The 21,062-nt window shown below is 40.9% G+C and overlaps 1 protein-coding gene across 3 annotated transcripts in view; it reads right to left on the bottom strand.

Annotated features, from left to right (window-relative positions):
* The window catches only part of RASGRF2 (Ras protein specific guanine nucleotide releasing factor 2), a 301,469-nt gene that overhangs the window by 36,438 nt on the left and 243,969 nt on the right, over positions 1-21,062 (bottom strand). For all 3 annotated transcript variants that reach the window (XM_037801641.1, XM_037801642.1, XM_037801643.1), the window contains 3 exons: positions 6,719-6,831; positions 2,199-2,259; positions 1,782-1,885 (listed from right to left, as the gene is read on the bottom strand). In XM_037801641.1, the coding sequence (XP_037657569.1) occupies positions 1,782-1,885; positions 2,199-2,259; positions 6,719-6,831 (278 nt within the window). The remainder of the gene's footprint in view (positions 1-1,781; positions 1,886-2,198; positions 2,260-6,718; positions 6,832-21,062) is intronic.

Raw genomic sequence — 21,062 nt, 5'->3', positions numbered from 1 at the left:
AGCAAGTGATGGGCAATTAAGATGGAGCATATAGGAATTATTTTGAATGGGCATTTACTTGAAAGAAAATTCTCTGACCCATTCTTAATAAAGAAATGATGACTGGGTCCCTGTGCAAGTTCTTTGTCCTTTGCTGGTGTTGGTCTTGCTTTCATCCTGGAAGTCTGGGCATAAAGGTGTGCTAATTCCACAGATGAAAATAACTGGTGGATGTTCACATGGACACGGAAGGGACAGGGAGCAGAGGTGGGAAGGGTTTCCAGAAAAGACCACGCCAAAGGCAGCCATGGAAGTTCTGGCTTTGCTTCTTCCCGTCCTCCACAGAGCAATGCTCTGCTCCTTCCCCCATGCCCCTATCCTGACTGCGCTGGAGAGTAGTGGGGTTGGGGGGCAGTGGTGGAAGAGGGTGGGGAAGAGTCAGAGTCTTCAAATAGTCACTGGGTTCATTTTTATGCCCCATGTGGCCACACTGTTACTGTGACTCTTTTTTTCATGTTCATGGATGGTCTATGAGTGCAGGAAGAGAGGGATGGAAGAAAGATGAAAGGAGGGAAAAAAAAAAGTCTGCAAGGGCATCCTCTGGTCCTTTACCTTGTGCCTCTGTGACACAACTATTGCCTCTGACCCATCACTCCTCCACCCTGCCAGCACCCCCATCCTTCATCACCACTGAGGTTCTCGTCTTTAAGTACGACATTCATATCTCCTGCCCAGTCCCTCCCTTACCTCCCATTTTGTTATAGGTCACAAAGGACATGTGCTAATAGTTGCCATTTGTCCAAACAATGGCCTTGTTCTAGAGCTACAGTATATGGCAGCTGGAAGGGGTCTCTGAGGGCCACACCTTGCTCTACACATGAGGAAATTAAAAGGCTATGTGATGAGCCCATGGACACACAGCTTAGCAATACTTGTTCATTTACTAAAGTGGGTGAAGAACTGTAGCAGAACTTACCCTTCAGAGCTTCTTAAAGTGCAGTCTTGGCAGTTGTATAAAAATGTAGCTTATGAGGGGTGACAATGGGATTGGGAAAGCCATAAGGACCACACTCCACTTTGTCTAGTTTATGGATGGATGAGTAGAAAAATAGGGGAAGGAAACAAACAGACAAAGGTACCCAGTGTTCTTTTTTACTTCAATTGCTCTTTTTCACTATGATTATTATTCTTGTTATTTTTGTGTGTGTGCTAATGAAGGTGTCAGGGATTGATTTGGGTGATGAATGTACCACTATGTAATGGTACTGTAAACAATCGAAAGTACGATTTGTTTTGTATGACTGCGTGGTATGTGAATGTATCTCAATAAAATGAAGATTAAAAAAAAAAAAAAGTGCAGTCTTGGACTACCTAGAATTATCTGGGATGGTCACTGAAAATACAGTTTCCTGGGCTTCCTCCAAACCTACTGGAATCAGAATCTCTGAGGGGGTGTCCAGGAATCTGCATTTTTAACAAGCTTCCCAAATGCTTTTAGGCACAAGAGGTTTGGGAACCACTGTCATAGCGCCATTGAAGCTTTCAGTAATGCAAGAACATGAGAGTACAGAGCAATTCACACTCTAGGGTACCCACAGCATATATAGAAACACAAGAGTGACAGTCTTGAGAGTCCCCAAACCAATATTTCCAGCACATTACCAAAAGATACTCATATGGGATCAAAGCATTTTAAGATTACGACTCCCACCTCTGCACACACAGAACTGCCCTGGGAATAATGTCAGCCTCTAAGCCAGCCAGTCCTGCCTGAGCCCTGCTGCTCAGCGGGCAGCACTCACTCGTAGGGGATGCTCCTGAACACGATGTGGTCCAGCAGGGTGATCTGCTCAGCCAGCTCCATGGCGGACAAGGTCTCAAAGCACTCAGCCTTTGGACAGTCGGTCTGCAAGAGAAATGAACCACAGCCTGGTAGCAACAAGTCCATCATCTCACTGGCAGGTCAGCAATGCAGGCAGCTGCATTTGCTGAAATATACAATCTGTCACCAGATTCAAGCTTTGAAAGAAAATGGCTAAAAGCTCCAAAATATCAAAGCCAACATTAGTACCAGGGGCTAACTGCTAAACCCCATACCAAATTTGGTTTGTTTCACAGAGCGTCATCGATAGAACATGTGGTCAAATACTCAATTAGCAGTCACAAGCATATTACTTGCCTTTCACAGTCAGTTTAGATAAAACTAAGGCAAAACTTACCAGTTGAATGATATCTTCCAATTTTAGGTGGATGTCATCTTGATCATCTTGTGAAAGGGCCCTAAAAAAAAAGCCAAAATGTCTTCCAAGAAAAAAAGAAATAGACAAGCTGTTTCAGCTAGGAATAAAACTATAAAATGCAACTCAGTTTTCCTTGGGTAGAAAGTCTGAGGGTTTCATCAGCACAAAAGGATCCTGAGTGGAGGCTGTGGACACGTGTGATTCTCCCAGGTGCTAAGCAACACAGAAAAATACACGTTGAAGGCCCAAGGTAATAATCAAGAAGGCTGATTTATAACAAGGAGATCACTTGCTACGCATAGGTTGTAAATAAAACAATGTGTTGCAGAGAAGATCTGCAATGTGAGTTTGGGTGTTCTGTAATATTAGTGACTAATCTTCATGAGCCTGAGTGCACCATCTATTCTCCTCTAGCTCGTTCACAGCGCCTCCCCTGCTCACACTGAGGCAAAGGATGAAGGACCCGCTCAGAGCCACCTATCTCAAGCATATATAGACCAAAAGCCCAGGAGAGTACCTCTGTGGCAAAAATTTGAACTATGTGAGGCAGAAGTCAATAGATAAATTCTTCCCTTTCCTCTTAGATGGACTTTCCAGAGACACATTTGGTCCTGGATCTGCACACGCAGTATTATTTAGCCCTTAGTAAATATTTTTTGGATAAATCATCAATGAGTGAATAAGCACTAGTTTCAGCATGGGAGCTAAATTATATATCCCACAGAGTGCAGACTCCAGAATTATATTCAGTAAGCATCCAGTTGTATAGGTTTTTTATATTACTTTTCCAAAATGAGGGCACAAACAAAAATTAAAGTATTCAAATATTTATACAGTCCCAAACCACGTAGTCTGCCTGTGGAAAGAAGTTAGTTTTAAAGGAGATGTGTTCTGAAGAGATTAAAACAGCAGCCACCACCCTCAAAAATCCCAAAGTAGGCATTATTATCTCCATTTTACAAAAGAAGAAACTAAAGCTCAAAGAAGTTCACCAGCTTGCCGAGGGTTCCAGGCCAGCTGTGCTTCTCTTAAGCAGGCTTCTGGAAGGCTCTTCTAGAAGGGGCCAGCATAGTGTGCACAGCCAATAAATCTTGACTCTCTTTCCCCTCACCTTTCCTTCCCTTCTCTTTTAAAACTCAGAGCTGGTTACCAGGGAGCAGGCACTTCCTAGACTCTTGTCAGCAATTTGCTATTACCTTTGTGGGCCCCAAAACATGCTTCCATAGTAAAGGGCAGTTACCGTGAGGGAAGATAAGTAAACACAAATACTCCAAAGAGTGTTACATCATGTTAAGGGTTACATAGAGGGAATAAAAGTGACTGCTTCCCAAAGCTGAGGTCATTCTTTCCACTGTCATCTGGAGAGAGATCCGTGGTCCCACAACTATGTGTACTAGTGGAGAAAATCTTTTTCACTCCCTTGGAAAGAAATGGTCAAGACATTAGGTCCTATCAAATATTCCTCCCCTTGATGACCTCACCCCAACGTTCCAAGATACACTCTGGTTCTGCTAAGTTAGCTAATGCTTTCTCTCCTCATAAGGGCCCTGTTGGTGCAACTTTGGGCTTTGTGAAGCTCGGGGATCACATTTTCATGACCTGAGCCCATTCCAGGTGACCATCCAAGAAGGCAATGACTGCTCTTTTCCATTTTGTGGCGTGTAAGGTATCTACAAAAAAAATCTCTACACTGTATAGATTTAGAAGTCAGCTAGCTAGACAAACTTTGGGTGGTTGATATTTTAGAAATATGAAAGTCTTGAGCAAAGGTTTTTATTCACAAATAGGCAACAAATTATCCATGGCAATTAAGCTCATTCATCACAAAGTAAGCCCCTATAAGACTGTGTGAGTCAGGGAAGGTTCATCATAGAAAGGTTTAGCTTTACTGTTTTAAGGCAATATATGTTTAAATAAAAAATTTTTTTTGATGTTTAAATCTCACTGTTAAACTGTTACATGACTTAACATGCATATAATCTCTAATGTCAGAGCTCCATTTAAGTGAATTAGGGTATGTTTTTTTCTCTCCCAATCATCACTTGTATTTGCTGGACGTATGTTCAGAAATGTTCTCCCCTTCAGATAAGGAGATTGCACCTCTAGCCCAGTCCCCATAGAGCAAGGATTTATATTTACTCATTTCACTACTTCAGGCTCTGATGATTACTCCCAGGTCCCAGGTGCCCCCCACATCTATCAGTCAGTAGAATAAGTTTATTAAAAGTGTATTTGTAATGAAATACCAGATGAACTTGCTTGCCCCTGCTACTTGCTGACCTGCCACCCGTGGCCTGGCCTGCCTTAGACCTGCTGCTTCACCCACTCAGGTGACTTCGTGAATAGCCTGATCTCCTACTTGCCTCACCCTCTGGGGCCTGCCAGATCTCTTTCCCAGCCTTTCTCGAGCATGGCTTTCCTTCCCTCCAGGCTCACCCAGGCCCGATCCTACCTATGCTCTGGAATGTTCCCAAAGGCACTGTCCCTTAGTGCATGGAAATCCTTAGTACCAAGGTCTCCTGGATTGGTCTGGAAATAACTTTCTTTTTATTTCTAAATTAAGAAATGAATTAATAAGAAAATCTTTATAATTGTCAGGGTTGTTGAAACATAAAATCCATGACTAGAGTCTAGCTATGAAAGAAAATGGCTGAAAACTTAAAAATATTGAAGCCAACACTGATATCAATAATTAACTGCTAAATTCCAAACTACATTTGGTTCATTTCACAGAGCTTTTTCAGTAAAACATAGGGGCAAATACTCAGTTATCAGTCACAGCATATTAGTTGTTTTTCAGAGTCTCAAAGGTCAGAAAAGGAAATGGGACTATCCAAGTTCTTTGAAAAAATTCCCTGTTCTACTGTAGAAATCAAGTAGTCTAAAAACAGAGCCAAGAGCAACTGGCCTCTGTCCTGGGATGGGTCTGCACTTTTGGCCTCTGTCCTGGGATGGGTCTGCACTTTTGCTTGATTTTCTGTTTCTCATATACCACATGATGTTTTTTTCATGAAGAGATCTCATGAATGATGGCATTTCTTCAGTTTATGGTTATATCTAGGTCTTACTCAGCAATCATGCTTTCTAATAACTCTGACTTGACTTTTAAAATATAAATATATAAACTTCATAATATAAACATAAATATCTGATATGGAAAATTATCAAAGGCCCCAAGAAAAATCAAGAAATGTGAAAAAATATATTATTTATTCCTCTTATAATCAAAATCTTGAAAGAAGGAAAAAATAATTTTAGGGGGTGTAAATGAAGGGTGAATTAGAAGACAGAAGGTAAAGGACTATAACGTCCTTGCAAATTTGCTGGGCTTTCCACCCCCAAGAAGGGACAGAAGATATAGCCACAAGTGAGGTAGAAAGCTCATAACTAACATGTCTGCACAAAGCCATAGGTGGTGCCCTCTTCATGTGCAGTGGATGAGAAAAATATCCACCTGCCAGTTCAGGAAGCTATGAAAGCTTGCTCCCTGCTTGAATTCTGGGTGTATCAACTATGGACACAGATAAACAAGTTTCTAGTGGGAAAGCAAAGGTTCAAGGCTTCATCACATAGAAGTATGGGGTCCACATTTATACAACCTATTTGATGTGGAAATTCCAAGCTGAGAAACTGATGCAAAAATTCCCCAAAGATAGAAGCAAACCAAGTGTCCATACACAGATGAATGGAGAAACAAAATGTGGTATATACATGCAATGGAATATTATTCAGCTATAAAAAGGAATGAAATTCTGATACATGCAACAACATGGATAAATCTTGAAGACATCATGTTGAGTGAAATAAGTCAGACACAAAAGGACAAATATTATATGATCTCACTGATATGAAATAATTAGAATAAGCAAACCAAAGAGTCAGAATCTAGAACATAGGTTTCCAAGGGATGGGGTTGGGGCTAGGGAATAGAGAGTTAAGGATTTTTCTGTTTTGTTTTGTTTTGTTTTAACTAATACAAAAACAGTTGGTCCAAGACCATGAAACTGGCCAAAGGAAATGCATAACTGTTCTATGGCAGCACATCCACAACTCAAGATGCACGACTCCCACAGAAAAACTACAACCCTGCTCATAAACAAGAATTTACAATTAAACAATCATAAACTATGTGAGGAAAAAAGCAACTCTCTCTGCAATGCCTGCTAGACACCCAGAGAGGCTACATAAGGCTTCTTTCCTTTGAGTTTTGGTTTTATAGTCAAACATATAACTAAGGGCAATTGCACTCCATAAAAGTTATGTCACTCAGTCCTAACTTCAGGAAACTTAGGGAAGCAAAGTCTTCCTTGAGGCAGCAGACCCCAACCTGCCCCCAGGAAAAAAGAAGATGATAGATATTACCTTACCAGTGAAAACAGACTCTCCATTGTCCCCAGGATTCTGAGATTCATCATTCTGGTTTGATAGGGTCTTATTTTATATAAACATAGCACAAATAAACCTATGTAATTCAATAGGCATCTTTTAAGTGCCTTTACCTCAGGATATTCGCTGTAGCTTTCCTTTCTTGGGGAAGAAGGTCTGGGTCTCGCAAAACTTCTTCTAGTAAATTTAGGACATTCATCTTTAGTTCATTGTTGAGTTCAAAATCCTATAAAATAAAATGAGTCTTTTAGATTTTAGTTTTGAGGATTTAGCTCCATGACACAAGATGCCATTGCTCATGATAAATTCTCTAGAGGCTACATGTGGGAATTAAAATGTATGGACCCTAGGACATCCCCTTGCCCTCAAAGATCTTGATTTAATGGTTTGGGATGGGATCCTAGTGTGGTATTTGTGATGGGCTCCCCAGGTGATGCTACTGGGCAACCAGAGTTGACAACCACTGCTTGAGGACAGCAATTTGGCAGAATCTTTAACAGAGCTTACAAGACTTTGATCAACCCTCCCAGCCTCTTCTTTCACACCACCTGTATCCTCTGGAACCCCCAACACACACACACACACCACACATGCCATGCTCACACTCACTCACACTGTTCTAGACTTATATTTTTCAGTTCCTCAAAAAGATATGCGCTTCCTTCAGTCTGGAAATAAACATGTCTGCTCCTCACATGTTTATTTCTATTCATCTTTCAGGTCTAAGAGGTGAAATGCATTCTTCTAGACTGACCTAGTGGGGTTAGAAGCCTCCCCTTTGTGCTCCCAGAGTGCCTCCTATCATAAGTCACCATATTGTAAGGGCCAATTTAATAGCCTGGTTTCCCATTGGACCATGAGTAAGATCAGTAACTGGGACATAGCAATGGCTCAAAAATATTTGTTGCAAGAATAAAATCTCTCATTTGGGCCATGACTTGAATGAAGAATTTCAAAATAGATAAACTAAGGACTAAAGAAGAAATGATACAAACTGATGGGGACATATCAAAAGAAAACAGGAGTAAAATTGAAGGGGCAACCTCCAGGCAAATTTGGGACAATATGAGCATTAAAATGAGTAATGAGAGAAATAGGTAATAACCCACTGAATAAAAAGAAACCACAAGCCCCTACTGATGCTCATATACAAATACACAGATACATAAGTACACAGAGGAGATGGAAGATAAAACTATTTTCTATAGTGAAGTTCCATTTAACAAATAAATAAAGAAATAATAAATTACAAAACACAAATCACCATATTCAACCACTGCAGTAATAACTGACACAGGCAAGAATCGTGAATGGATCTTAACCTCGCTGGGCAAGCTTTTTGGGAAATGGAATATTAACAATCTCAGAGTATTCCCCCAGAAATTACTTATTTTTTACAAAGGAAGAATCTAGCAGATACCACCTTAACCAAGTTAACATCACTAATAAGGGAGCAAACAGACACCATGTACCCACTGATATAACTCTCTGCAAAGAATAAATCACTTAGCATTTCTACCAAAAAATACACAATCTCATTCTAATTGTGAGGAAGCAGACAAATCCAACAGAGGTATAGTCTACAGAACAATTGGCCTGTACTCTTCAAAAATGTGAATGTTATGAAAGACAAAGAAAACCTGAAAAACAGGACACCAAAGGGACAAAAAATAAATGCACTGTGTGATCCTGGTTTGGATCTGGGATCAAGGAGGAAATGCTATGAGGGACAACTGGCAAAAAAAATTGAATCAGGACTTGTGTAGTCTTTTATTCCAGCAATTTTTTTCTACATTTGAAATTTTTCAAGATAAAAAGTTGAAAAAAGGCAGAGTTGTAGCTCTTGCACTATTAACTGCATTTGTATAAAACACTTACAGTTAGCCAGTGTGCCAGGATTGTTAGATGTTCAGACTGAACGGCGCACAAAGTCCTGCTTTCAAGATTTCAAGATTACTCTGATAGACCTCATCTTCACATGGGCAGGCAGGACTGTTTGTTTTCCCTCCTATGTAAGCTACTTATTATAACTACCTTTGAACTTCAAGGAAAATAATTTTGAAGCATTGACATTCTGAAATTGTTAAATGATTAGAGAAGACATTACTAATTGCAATGAATCGGATATAAAGAAAACAGCCTCCTTTTACAATATTTAGCAAATTAGGGACAAAAATCCCTAATTTCCCAAATTGTAGACAATGCAGAGGTCTCACCTAATTTGAATGGAATATTTTTGTACCTCAGTTTGGCCGAGAACTGTATGATAAATTCTTTTTTAAAATTTGAGATATATTCACATACCATACAATCATCCATGGTGTACAATCAACTGTTCACAGTACCATCCTATAGTTGTGCATTCATCACCCCAATTTTTGAACATTTTCCTTACACCAGAAAGAATAAAAAATAAAAGTAAAAAAGAACCCCAAATCACCCCCTGTGCCAGTTTGAATGTATTACGTCCCCCCAAATGCCATTATCTTTGATGTAATCTTGTGTGGGCAGACCTATCAGTGTTAATTAGATTGTAATTCTTTGTGCCCCACAGTTAATCCGATAATTTCCATGGAGGTGTTGGCCCGCCCATTCAGGGTGTTTCTCAATTAAATTACTGGAGCACTATGTAAGATCAGACAGAAGGAGCAAGCTGCTACAGCCAAGAGGGACACTCTGAAGAACGCCCAGAAGCTGAGAGAGGAACTGCAGTTTGAAGACAGTGGTTGAAAGCAGACCCTTGCTCCGGAGAAGCTGAGAGAGAACAAATACCCTAAGTGCAACTAAGAGTGACATTTTTGAGGAACTGCAGCCTAGAGAGGAATGTCCTGGGAGAAAGCCATTTTGAAACCAGAACTTTGGAGCAGATGCCAGCCACCTGCCTTCCCAGCTAACTGAGGTTTTCCAGACACCATTGGCCATCCTCCAGCGAAGGTACCTGATTGCTGATGTGTTACCTTGGACACTTTATGGCCTTAAGACTGTAACTGTGTAACCAAATAAATCCCCTTTATAAAAGCTGATCCATTTCTGGTGTTTTGCATTCTGGCAGCACTGGCAAACTAGAACACCCCCCCCCCCCATCCCACCCTATTTTTCATTTAGTTTTTGTCCCCATTTTTCTACACATCCATCCATACACTGGATAAAAGGAGTGTGCATCACAAGGCTTTCATAATCACATGGTCACACCATGTAAGCTATATTGTTATACAATAGTCTTCAAGAGTCATGGCTACTGGGTTGCAGTTTGATAGTTTCAGGTATTTTCTTCTAGCTATTCCAATACACTAAAACCTAAAAAGCGATATCTACATAGTGCATAAGAACGCCCTCCAGAGTGATGACAAATTCTTAATATTTCACTTTCATTCTTTGATGATCAGGATCCATTTCTTGGGAACAGGAGCCACTGGGGCCTGAAAACAACACAGATGTTAAGATGTCTTATTAATTTCAAGGCTTCAGATGATACGTTCTCCTAAAATTTTAGCTAATTATTGTTCAACAGCTTCTGAACTACTAATTCTTCTTTTAAAATGTATGCAGGGAGAAGAGAGTTATATTTTGCTACTGGTTTTTTTTTCTTTGATTCCCACCAGGTAGTGTGAATGATGTTTGTTTAGTTAATGATCTCACATACTTCAATTTGTGTGTGCTACCAAAGAATTTCTCAACCATCAGGAGCCTATTTTCTTAATGAATATTTGATCTATATTAGTGAGACAACCACGTCCTCCGGTACTTATGTTAAGTGTCTAATGATGCAAATAAAATGACTATCATAAACGGCACAATTAGTGTGAAGGACATCAGGGGAGTGTTTGGACCTTGCTGACTGCTAATTAGTGGTTTAATCAACAAGCATCTTTGAGCACCTACTGTGCCCCATAAGACATCTACTGGATCAACAGGTGGAATGCTTCCTGAGGTCCCTAGGAAGGCAAGTTGCTTTGAAAGGTCTTTTTAAGAAAAACAGAATGTAATTTAGGAAGACTAAGCTGAGAGGGGCCTTTGACAAACCTGGTGAAATCTCCCAAGACACTATGTGAAGCTGATCAATGGTCAAGTATTTGCCCTGCTGATGATGTCGCAAATATGAAGCCGATTCTCTAACGATAACTGAGTATGAAATATAAGCATTCTCACTTATAATTGCCCTTGCACTTGCACAGGGTTTTACAATGTACAAAGTGACCTCCCGTATATTATTCCAGTTGATTGTTCCCCATTGTGACCCAATGGGAGACAAGGCAGGAACCTGCTCCTCACTCACAGCAGGGCACTGAAGCTTAAGAGAGGTGTTTGCCTGGGCTGAGATTAGATGTGCAAGGAGGTAGCGGTGCTGGGACCAGGGCACAGGTTTTTCCATCTGACTCCTCTCTGGAAACCTTTATATCTGTGCTTCTCCAACTGTTATGTGCAAAGGAATCACTGGGGGTTCTTGTTAAAATGCAGATTTTGATTCAGCAGGTCAGAATCTGCATTTCTAATTGACACAGATTCTGTGTTTCTAGTAAGACCACACTTTGAGTAGCAAGAATTTAAATTGCCTTTGTTTATTTTTTTTAATTATATAAAAAACAACCCCTCAAAAACTGAATAAAAAAAACTAACTAGCTATTATTCATTAAAAAAAAGAAATCTGAAGGAGCCAAAAGACACTTGACCTACTTAAATCCAGAGGAAGATTATTCATAATAAATCTGCCTGACAGTCATTTTGTAATTATCTAGAGTGTAATTTGAGTGTAATTTTTGGCTACGTTTCCCCAAACCCTGAAATCGGAAATGAGAAAATAGGATGAATACAATGAACACCCGAGTTCCTTCTTGGAGGTAGATGTCAAAGTGCCCACAAGATGGCACTCTTGGATCAGCTGGATTCCCAGGAGTCAGTCTCTGGCTTTCCACCCGGATCAGAGCTGGGTGGAGACAGACAAGGGCCCGGAGGAGGGAAGCTATCTGTGGAAGGTTGTCACACAAACTTCATGCTCGTGGAGGAGCTAATCTATGAACCCCAAGAGAACCTGAGGTATTCACGGAAGTTGTCATCGCAGCACCTTTTTCAGTTTAGTTTTTGTGTTTCAGTTTCTGAAGCCGTGTTGAGGAGACAGATCAGAAAAAAGAAACCACCCTGCCTTTAAAGGGGGAAAGCTCAGAAAATGTGAGACTTTTACATTTTGATCTCTAAAAAGGAGAACATATCTTTCTTTGAACGACAAGTATTGTGCACGTGCATAAATAAGGCTCCAGGGTAGAGGCCACAGCTGTCTGGACAGGTGGGCAGAGGAAGGAAACATTAACCAAAGAAATTCAGAAAGAGAGGCTTAGGAGGGGAGGCTGGCATTTAAATGCAGAGCTTGGTAACACCCGACTGAATCTTAGCAGAAGAGCTGGGCCTGGAAATGTAGCTCTGGGAACCCTCTGCAAAGACGCTCAAGTTGGAGAACATGGACAAAACTGTCAAGGAATGGAGTTTGGTTCATAGCAAAAGCTCAGGAACCTAAATTTACCAACTGATGATGTTATAATCCTTTTAGAGAGAGAAGCTATCACGAGATGAGAATGTCCTACCATGATTTTACTAAGACTCCTTCCTCAGACACATTCATAAATATCAATATTTCCCCTAGGTTGGTGAACAACTCTTGAGATAATTATAATCATAACTATGACTTGGAGTTTTCCACATGCCAAGTAATACTTTAATTACTTCAGTATCTAAATTAATCTCAATAACAATCCTGCAACATAGTTGCCATCATTATTATTCCAATTTTACATGGGGGGAAGCCAGGGTACATATCTTGTCCCTTCAAATATCTTGCCCCTTCGAAGTCACACAGCTAACAAGTGGCAATCCCAAGATTTGAACCCAGGCAGTCTTGGCTTAAGCATGACTTTTCTCTATACCAGAGAAGGCAGCTAACAGTGAATTAGTGCTGACTATCTTGGGGAAGAGTGGGTCAGGTCAAAAGACACCTCAAAGAGTGGTTACCATGCAGAAATGTGGAACTATTTCCCATCTATAGCAGCAAACAGTTGAGACAGGGATCTTGGGACTCAGGTTTTCAGTCCAAACAAACTACTTTGTATTACTAAGACTAGACCAAACAACAGAAAAATAATCTGTGAAGCAATACATCAAGATTCTCCTACACTTTAAAACAAATCCCTGCTGATAGCTTAAGCATTTGGGAAATTACATTCACTCTTTCAGGAGAGCAGAGTAATAATTAGTACTATACTACATATGGCCAAGGGAACTCTAGGACATTAGGAAAATCTGATTCAATAAACACAGTTTGGAGATAAAGAGAATTATGAGAGTAATTTTCTCACTTTAATCAATACAGTGTACTGCTAACTGTGGCCAGAGTTTTTAAGAGCAAAGTAGAAATGCTGCAGAGTGGAATAAAAGCACATAAATAATTTTAAAACTTGGAACAAAGTGCTCATAACAAAGGGGCTGAGGATTCTTTAAGCTCAAAAAATGAGAAGGCATGTGACTGTTTTCTGTTTTCGTTGACTACAGAGGATGAAGACTTTAAGTTGTGGTGTAGAGTCAGGTCAGATTTGGACCACTTTGTAAAGTGGAACCCGGAGGCAAAAAGACACTGAGGGGTCATCCCAAAATGCATGCAAATTGACCGTGATAGATGTAGATGCACACACTTCTGGCTCCTCATTTTAATGAACTAGAGACAACAAGCCTTTATCCAAATCAGCATGGTTTTTAACTCTTTTGAGGAGGGGAACCTGTATTCAGAACTCTGATATTTAAACCCAATCCCAGGGGAGACTGTGCTGTCTAAAAGCCAGGATGGAAGGCCCTGCATATCACCTGCTCGGGCTTGTCCAGTCCGTCACCACCACTGCCCAGACTACCTTGGGCAACCATGGCTCTGAATCAAGGTTTCTCACTGGAAAAGTAAAATGGCAGAGTTTCCCAGCATTTCCCATTGTCTAATGACAAAAATATTTTAAAAGCCTCATAGTTCCCAGTGAAAAGAACAACCCAATTAAAAAATATAAGGAAGGGTAATAGGTTTGGAATTAAACCCTACAAAGCAATACTATAGTAATTCTAAACCTTATACTACCCTTTCAATACGTACTAGCTATTAATTGCTCATAAGATTCTAGAATCTTCAAAGACAAACAGAATATATAGGGAATGTCCACCTGGCTATAATCTAGGAGCTTATGTTTCAGGAAAAGGTGGTAAACTCCAGATAATATTAAACCCTACAGTTTGTAAGTACAGTGGATTATTCCTGGTGGGCCTTCTATGTGTTGAATGAATGGACAAAAGTCCATGTGAAGGGTACTTGTCTTTGAGACAAGTGATAATAAGCTACCCTAATTCTGCTTAAACTGGGTGGTTTGAGAAATTAGTTTAGCAGATGTGAAGTGGGAGGCTATTAGGAGAAGGCACAGAGAAAAATGTGGAAGCTATGTTAGAACAAAAATAACCGGGAAGAGGCAAATGGCAATCAATGACACCAACTCAGAGTGAAGGAAAAAAACAACCTCTAGAAAACCATTTATCTGACCATTTTACAATGAATGACTCTGTATTTGAATGACTTGCTAAAATTCTGCCTCCAGTCCTGAACAGCTGTACTTACAAGAATTTCTTAATACCACCGCACAACCCTGTAATCAGTTAACTCCCAAGCTTACATCTTTAAACTTCAAAAAGGAATATCACTTTAAAAATCACTGATCAGAAAAAGCAGTTTTTCTATATGCTGTGTTTTCTTTTGGCTCCTAGATAGGTGGTTAATTGACATGGATTATAGCTTTTTAAGACAATGACAAGGACTGGAGGGAAAATAAAAAGTCCAGAAGCGCCTACTTTTAATCCTGATTTAAAAAAAAAAAAAAAAGTTTCTTTGTTCTTGCTGCCATGAGCTGTAATAGAGAAAAAGACTGATAGAGACAACATTCTTTTCCCCGTGGAAAAGATACACTCAAGAGCTATAGGAACATGGTAGAGGTCAATGAACCTTTGATCTTCATTGGGGGAGAAATTTTATGCAAAGAGATTGGGAGATATACATTGGTGACATAGGGGAGCAGAATGGGGAGGAAAGGAACACAAAGAAAAGGGTAAAAGATGAGGCAAAAAGGACTTAAGGCTGGAATGAACCAGTCAATGTGCAAGTTGGCCTCCTAGAGTCTGAGGCAGCTCTAAAGTGATGGAGGGGCTACTGGTTCAGCTCCTTTCTAAACAACCAAGAATCGAGGGTATCATATTGTAGGGCCTGTCCATCCACTCCCCAGGGTGAGGACTTGGCAGTAAGCTTGGTCTCCAGAAATGCTTCCAAGATCCGGGAGTGACTATGAGAGTGGGGAATTAAAATTAGGAAAAACAGGGGCTCCCTGCTGCATGTGCAACCAGAAAACTCCTAAGACAGAGATAAGAAGCTATGGGTGTACATAAAATCCCATGTGGTGCTTTCAATGTTTTCTCTGTCAACAAAATCCATCCACAAAAGGTTAAAGAATCATACCAGGTCTACAGGGAAAACTGTCTATCTTGGCAACTAATAGAAACTGAAAATAAATTCCACTTAAGACACTGGCTTCTTAAACTCTTAATTCTGTTTTACACTGCCTTAAATAAATCCTGCTGTAAATGTCTCACCAAATCCTTTTTAAAGACAGGCATGAAAGGCTTAGATTATAAAGAAACACAATAGGGATATATAAAAAGAAGAAAATTTTAGTAAGTAGCTCAAGGAGCTAGGATTTTCTTACTTTGTTGTTTGTTTGCCTAGACCAGAGAATGAAAATCTACCTTCAGGATTAAAAAAACAATTGATACTTATCAGATCATAGTTCCTTACCATTTTGTTTTCCAGAGCATTTTGGCAGATGATTCATTTGTGCATAAGAACCCCATACAGATCATTTCACCTATTTTACAAATGAGGAAGACAGCAAACTAACATTGGAATCTAGACTAGAATTCAGGTTTCCTGATTTCTCTCTTCACATTAGTCCTTATTTTATTTTATTTTATTTTATTCTGAAATAAATTCAAAGTTATAGGAACAGTTGCAAAAACAATACTAACCCCACACACAGATTTCCATCATACCCTGACCACTCCGATAGCTCAATCCACCAACTTTAACATACTGTCACATTGCTATTTCTTTCCCTCCCTCCCTATCTATCATCCATCATCTATTGCTCTGTCTTCTGAACATATGAGAGTTAGCTGCACACATCCTTGAACATACACTATAATTCACATATACACTTCCCATGAACAAGAACATTCTTTTATGCAATTCCATTAAACGCAGCTAAGAAGTACAAGAGATTCAACAATGATACAAAGCTTACATTCTATATTTCCTTTTCCTTATGTCTCAACTGTGTCCCTTTGAGCCACCTGTCCTCTATCCTCCAGTCCCATCCAAATTCATCCTTAGCATTCAATTGTCATCTAGTTAGACTGTCTTTTTTTTTTTTTTTTCAGTTGTGGAAACATATATACAGCCTAAATCTTCCCATTCCACCCCCTCCCTAGCCTTCCATTAGTGGGATTAGTCACATTTAGAATGTTGTAATGCTCTTTCCCACCATCCATTACTAGAAACTTCCCTTCACCTCAAACAGCAACCATATACTCATTTCTTAACTCCCCATTGCCCCTTCCCCCATTTCTCTTAACACAAACTCTACTTTTCATCTCTATGGTTATATTCTCTGATAATTTCTTTTCTGATAATTTCTTTGTGTTTACTGTGGGGCTTAAAATTAACCTCTTAAATCCATATCAATCTTGTTTTCCTTTGATACCACCTTCACTTCAATAGGACACATAAACTATGTTCCTTTACTCCTTCACTCCCCCAACTTTATATAGTTGTCTAAAATTACATATTTTACATTGAGTTCAAAACCACTGATTTGTCATTAGAGTTTGTGTATTTTATATCATGTAGGAAGTAAATAGTGGAGTTACAGTTCAAAAATTGACTTCTATTTGTATTCCATTGTGGTTGGAGAATGTGCTTTGAGCATATTCAATTTTTTTTTTTAATTTCTTGAGGCTTGTTTTATGTCCCAGCTTACGGTCCCTTCTGGAGAAAGATCTGTGATCACTAGAGAAAAATGAGTGCCCTGGTGATTTGGGATGTAAGGTACTATATATGTCTGTTAAAATTCTCTATATCTTTCTCCTTTCTTTGTTTCTCTGTCGTTAGGGCTCCCTTTAGAATCTGAAGTAGGGCAGGTCTTTTATTGGCAAAGTCTCTCAGCATTTGTTTGTGAAAAATTTAAGCTCTCCCTCAAATTTGAAGGAGAGTTTTGCTGGATAAAGTATTCTTGGTTGGAAATTTTTCTCTCTCAGAATTTTAAATATGTCATGCCACTGCCTTCTCGCCTCCATGGTGGCCGCTGAGTAGTCACTACTTCGTCTTATGTTGTTTTCTTTGTATGTGGTGAATTGCTTTTCTCTTGCTGCTTTCAGAACTTGCTCCTTCTCTTCAGTATTTGAGAGTCTGATCAGAATATGTCTCGGAGTGGGTTTATTTGGATTTATTCTATTTGGAGTTCGCTGGGCATTTACGCTTTGTGTATTTATATTGTGTAGAAGGTTGGGGAAGTTTTCCCCAACAATTTCTTTGAATACTGTTTCTAGACCTTTACCCTTCTCTTGCCCTTCTGGGACACCAATGAGTCTTAAGTTTGGGCGTTTTATTTTATCTATCATATCCCTGAGATCCATTTCAATTTTTTCAATTTTTTTCTCCATTCTTTCTTTTGTTCTTTCATTTTCTGTTCTGTGGACTTCTAGGACACTGAGATGTTGTTCAGCTTCCTCTATTCTTGTTTTGTGAATATCCAGAGTCTTTTTAATTGGGTCAACAGTTTCTTTTATTTCCATAAGATCTTCTATTTTTTTATTTACTCTTGCAGTTTCTTCTTTATGCTCTTCTAGGGTCTTCTTTATGTCACTTATATCCTGGGCCATGGTCTTCTTGATGCCCTTTAAATCCTTTGCCATGTTTTCATTCCTCGATTGTAGTTCTTTAATTTTGCGAAGTACAGTGTGTCTTCCGATATCTTGATTTGTGTGTTTGGAGTTGGATTATCCATATCGTCTGGTTTTATCATATGCATTAAGATTTTCTGTTGTTTTTGGCCTCTTGGCATTTGTTTTGCTTGATAGGGTTCTTTCAAGTTGTAAAAAAAAAAAAAAAGGATATCGATCTAATTTTTCAGAAACACAGTTTGGTGACGTACACTTTCTCTAACTAACCAGCAGATGGCGTCTGTGAGTCACCTATATCTCTCAAGTCAGTTCTCAACCTTGTTCCCGCAGTGTGTGGGGAAATGTTTCTTGTGGGGTTCAGTTGGGGAACTCAGTTTGGGTGTGTTGCTGGAGCCGTCCACCCTGAATGTGGGGCATGTGTATGGGTACCCAGAGAGGAAGGGCAGTTTTAATGTTCAAATCCCCCAGGTTCCCGGAGAGTCAAGGCTGCCTCAAGAGTCTAAGCCTTCACTTCAGTTCAGCCCCAGACCCTCTCTCTCACTGACCCACAAACCACCAGACTTGGAGTAGCATCCCTGGGTTCTCTGAGCGGGTCCCCCCGCCCAGCCATGATCCTCCAGGACCTCTGCCGAGGGAATGCCATGCTACATCACCAGTGCATGCTGTCCCTCAAGGGAAGCCCCGGGCTGCCGGGCCATGCAGCAGTGCGCTCTCAGCCTGAAGCAGAAATGGCCGAATGGGGCATCTCCACCCCCTCCTCCTCGCACAGTTCCTCCTACCCAGCTCTGGGACAACTGGCGGGGCTCTGGGCTGTGGGCATGGCCTCAGGCAGGAGTTTATCCAGCCCTTTGGGGAACCAGCTGCTAGCCGCGGGGTTTCTTTCTGCTTCCAGCTCTCCCCTCCGTTCCCCCGGACCCAAGGGTATCAGCAGCAGGCTATCTTCCTGGCCAGACACCGAGAGGCTGGCCCAGCCCCCTCTTGCTGTGTTTTACTGCATGGTTCCCACAATCGCAGCTGCAGCCGCTCCTGGGTTTTTCCCTTTTTTTTTAAAAAAAAAGAGCCAGCCGGTCTCCAAACACTGAACCCTGGCTTCCCCAGACCGCCGCGTGGCTGTGGGTCTTTCAGCCAGCTTACTCACTCGTTTAACAATGCTGACTCCCGGTTTCACCAAGTATACGGCCCCTCTGGAGCTAGGAGCCCTCGTCCAGCTGGCGCATCGCTGTAACCGGTATTCTGGGTCACTTTCTGGTTTTTAGCTAGTGTTTTTCATGGAGGCGTTTTTTCGCCCTGTCTCACCTAGCCGCCATCTTAGTTTCTCCCACATTAGTCCTTTTTGATCCAGGAATCTCAGAAGAGCTAAAGTGAAATGTGATGGCCAAGGTGATCTGTTTTGGGGGAAGTTTATGGGGGCAATTACTAATAAACTAACACAGCAGGATCAGGTGCTACAATGATGAAAATAAGTAAAAGACTCTGGATCCAGGAAATCAGGAGGAGGCAAATGAACTTAAGCTGCTTAAATTAAACGGACAGTCTCTATTTCACTTGGGAATCTGAGTTTGTGAACAAACACAGGTGGTACCTTTTGGAAGTCTGGGATCTGATAGGTGAGCTCTATTCAGGAAGTGGTGGTCAGCTAGAAGTAAATGGGCATTGATTAATAAGGAAGAAACTAACATAAAAAGTCCATAGCCCCTGGACTATCTTCTGATTTGGTGATTTTAAAGCAGCAGATGACTAATTTATCATTAAAAAGAAATATTTCCTGGTTGTCAACATCTCACATTGAGACTAAGTTTTAGCTTCTCATTCCCTGCTTTTTCATTGGCCCTGCTGTTAGGGGACAGGCCCCACAGCCTCTCAGTACTTCAGGGCCCCTGAGCACTGGGGCAGCATCTGGTAGGGTGGACATCTGGGGTCTCAAGAACAGCAGGGCTTTCCTGAACCTTCAACCTGGACAGTTTTATCTCCTGCCAAAGCCAGCAGCCTGGGGGAGGCTGGCACGAACATTTTTTGGTGACCGTCTGAAGGCGGGAGGCACAACAGTGGTTGTCAAAAGGGATGCAATGCTCTGGCTCCTCCCACATTTATCAAATACAAAATAGACTCTGGGGCTAAAGTAGCATTTCTAAGTAAAGATTTAGAAACAGCACCAAAGAGAGGGAAAACACTGGCAACATTAAAATATGACATCTTCACTGTTTTGAGTAAGAGGTGGACTTTTACGCTCATGGGCAGTCTGTGTCCCACGAGTTGGGTGGTGATTTGGAGAGGCTGTGAGATTAGGGGTGAAGGTCATGGACTGGGCAGCCAGACGGCATGGGTTTGAGTCCTAATTCTGCCACTTGCTACCTGTGGAATCTTTGGGCAAATTACTTAAACTCTGTCAGCTTTACTTTCCTAATTTGTAAAACAGGTATAGAAACAGTATGTACCTTCCCTTCCTCAAAAGGTATGTACCTTCCCTTCCTCAAAAAGTTGGAGTGAGGATTAAGTGAATTAATACATGAAAACTGCCTAGAACGGTGCCTGATACATAAGTGATATAGTTAGTATTTGTTAAATACATCATCTTAAAAATTGAGAGTCTGTCATTCAAAACGCATCCTCACAGAGAAAACTATCTTGTGGGGGGTTCCATTCTCAAGTTGCCCATCAAAGATCATGTGCCTCATATCATAACTAAAACAATATCAAACCTCAGGCTGACTTACAGATTATTTCTAGGAATTAAAAGAATTCCTCCCCCTGGTTCAGGGTACAAGTGTCACACCTCCCCTGGAAGTGGACATCTGGAAATTCGCTCATCCCGCTGTGATTAAGACATGTGTATGGGGCGGGGGGGGGGAGGGTGGTATTCATAAAATCCTGAGCATCCTCATGGACATGGGGACAGGAGATTCCCACAGGCCGCAGATTGCTGTGGCCCAGGGAGGCGTCCTTTCTCCTGCAAAGAGCCCAAAGGTGAGGCATCCATAAGCGGGAGGCTGTCTTGCTGGTGGAAAAGAAGAGCCACTGCTCAAAAGCAGAGTCCATGCAGGACACATAGGTGGTAAAGCAACCCGTGGCAGAATGGAAGAAGTGGGTGTGGACAAGGAGGGTGCTGAGCCTGGGCACAGGACAGAACTGGGAAGCATTCCAAGAGCTGTCAGTAGAGGAGAGAAGCTGCTGACTGAAGAGCTGGTTGTTTCCTACACATTTCATTCTTCCGCCCACATCCAAAATTCTGTGCTGTGCTCATCCCCTCCCAATCTCTGTTTCAGATTCGGAACAAAGAATAAGTCTGAATTTGATGCTGTAATGCCAACATTGAATTTTGTATTTTACTACACAGCACCTAGATAGATAGATAGATAGATAAAATGGAGATGAACTGCATAAACTCTCATTTTAGGATAACACGATCCCCAAGGTCCTTCAACGCACTAGGCACAGGTC

The sequence above is a fragment of the Choloepus didactylus genome, chromosome 13 (assembly GCF_015220235.1).
Source record: "Choloepus didactylus isolate mChoDid1 chromosome 13, mChoDid1.pri, whole genome shotgun sequence".
In the NCBI taxonomy this organism is placed as follows: Eukaryota; Metazoa; Chordata; class Mammalia; order Pilosa; family Megalonychidae; genus Choloepus; species Choloepus didactylus.
This window is presented reverse-complemented; position numbering and strand designations above follow the sequence as displayed.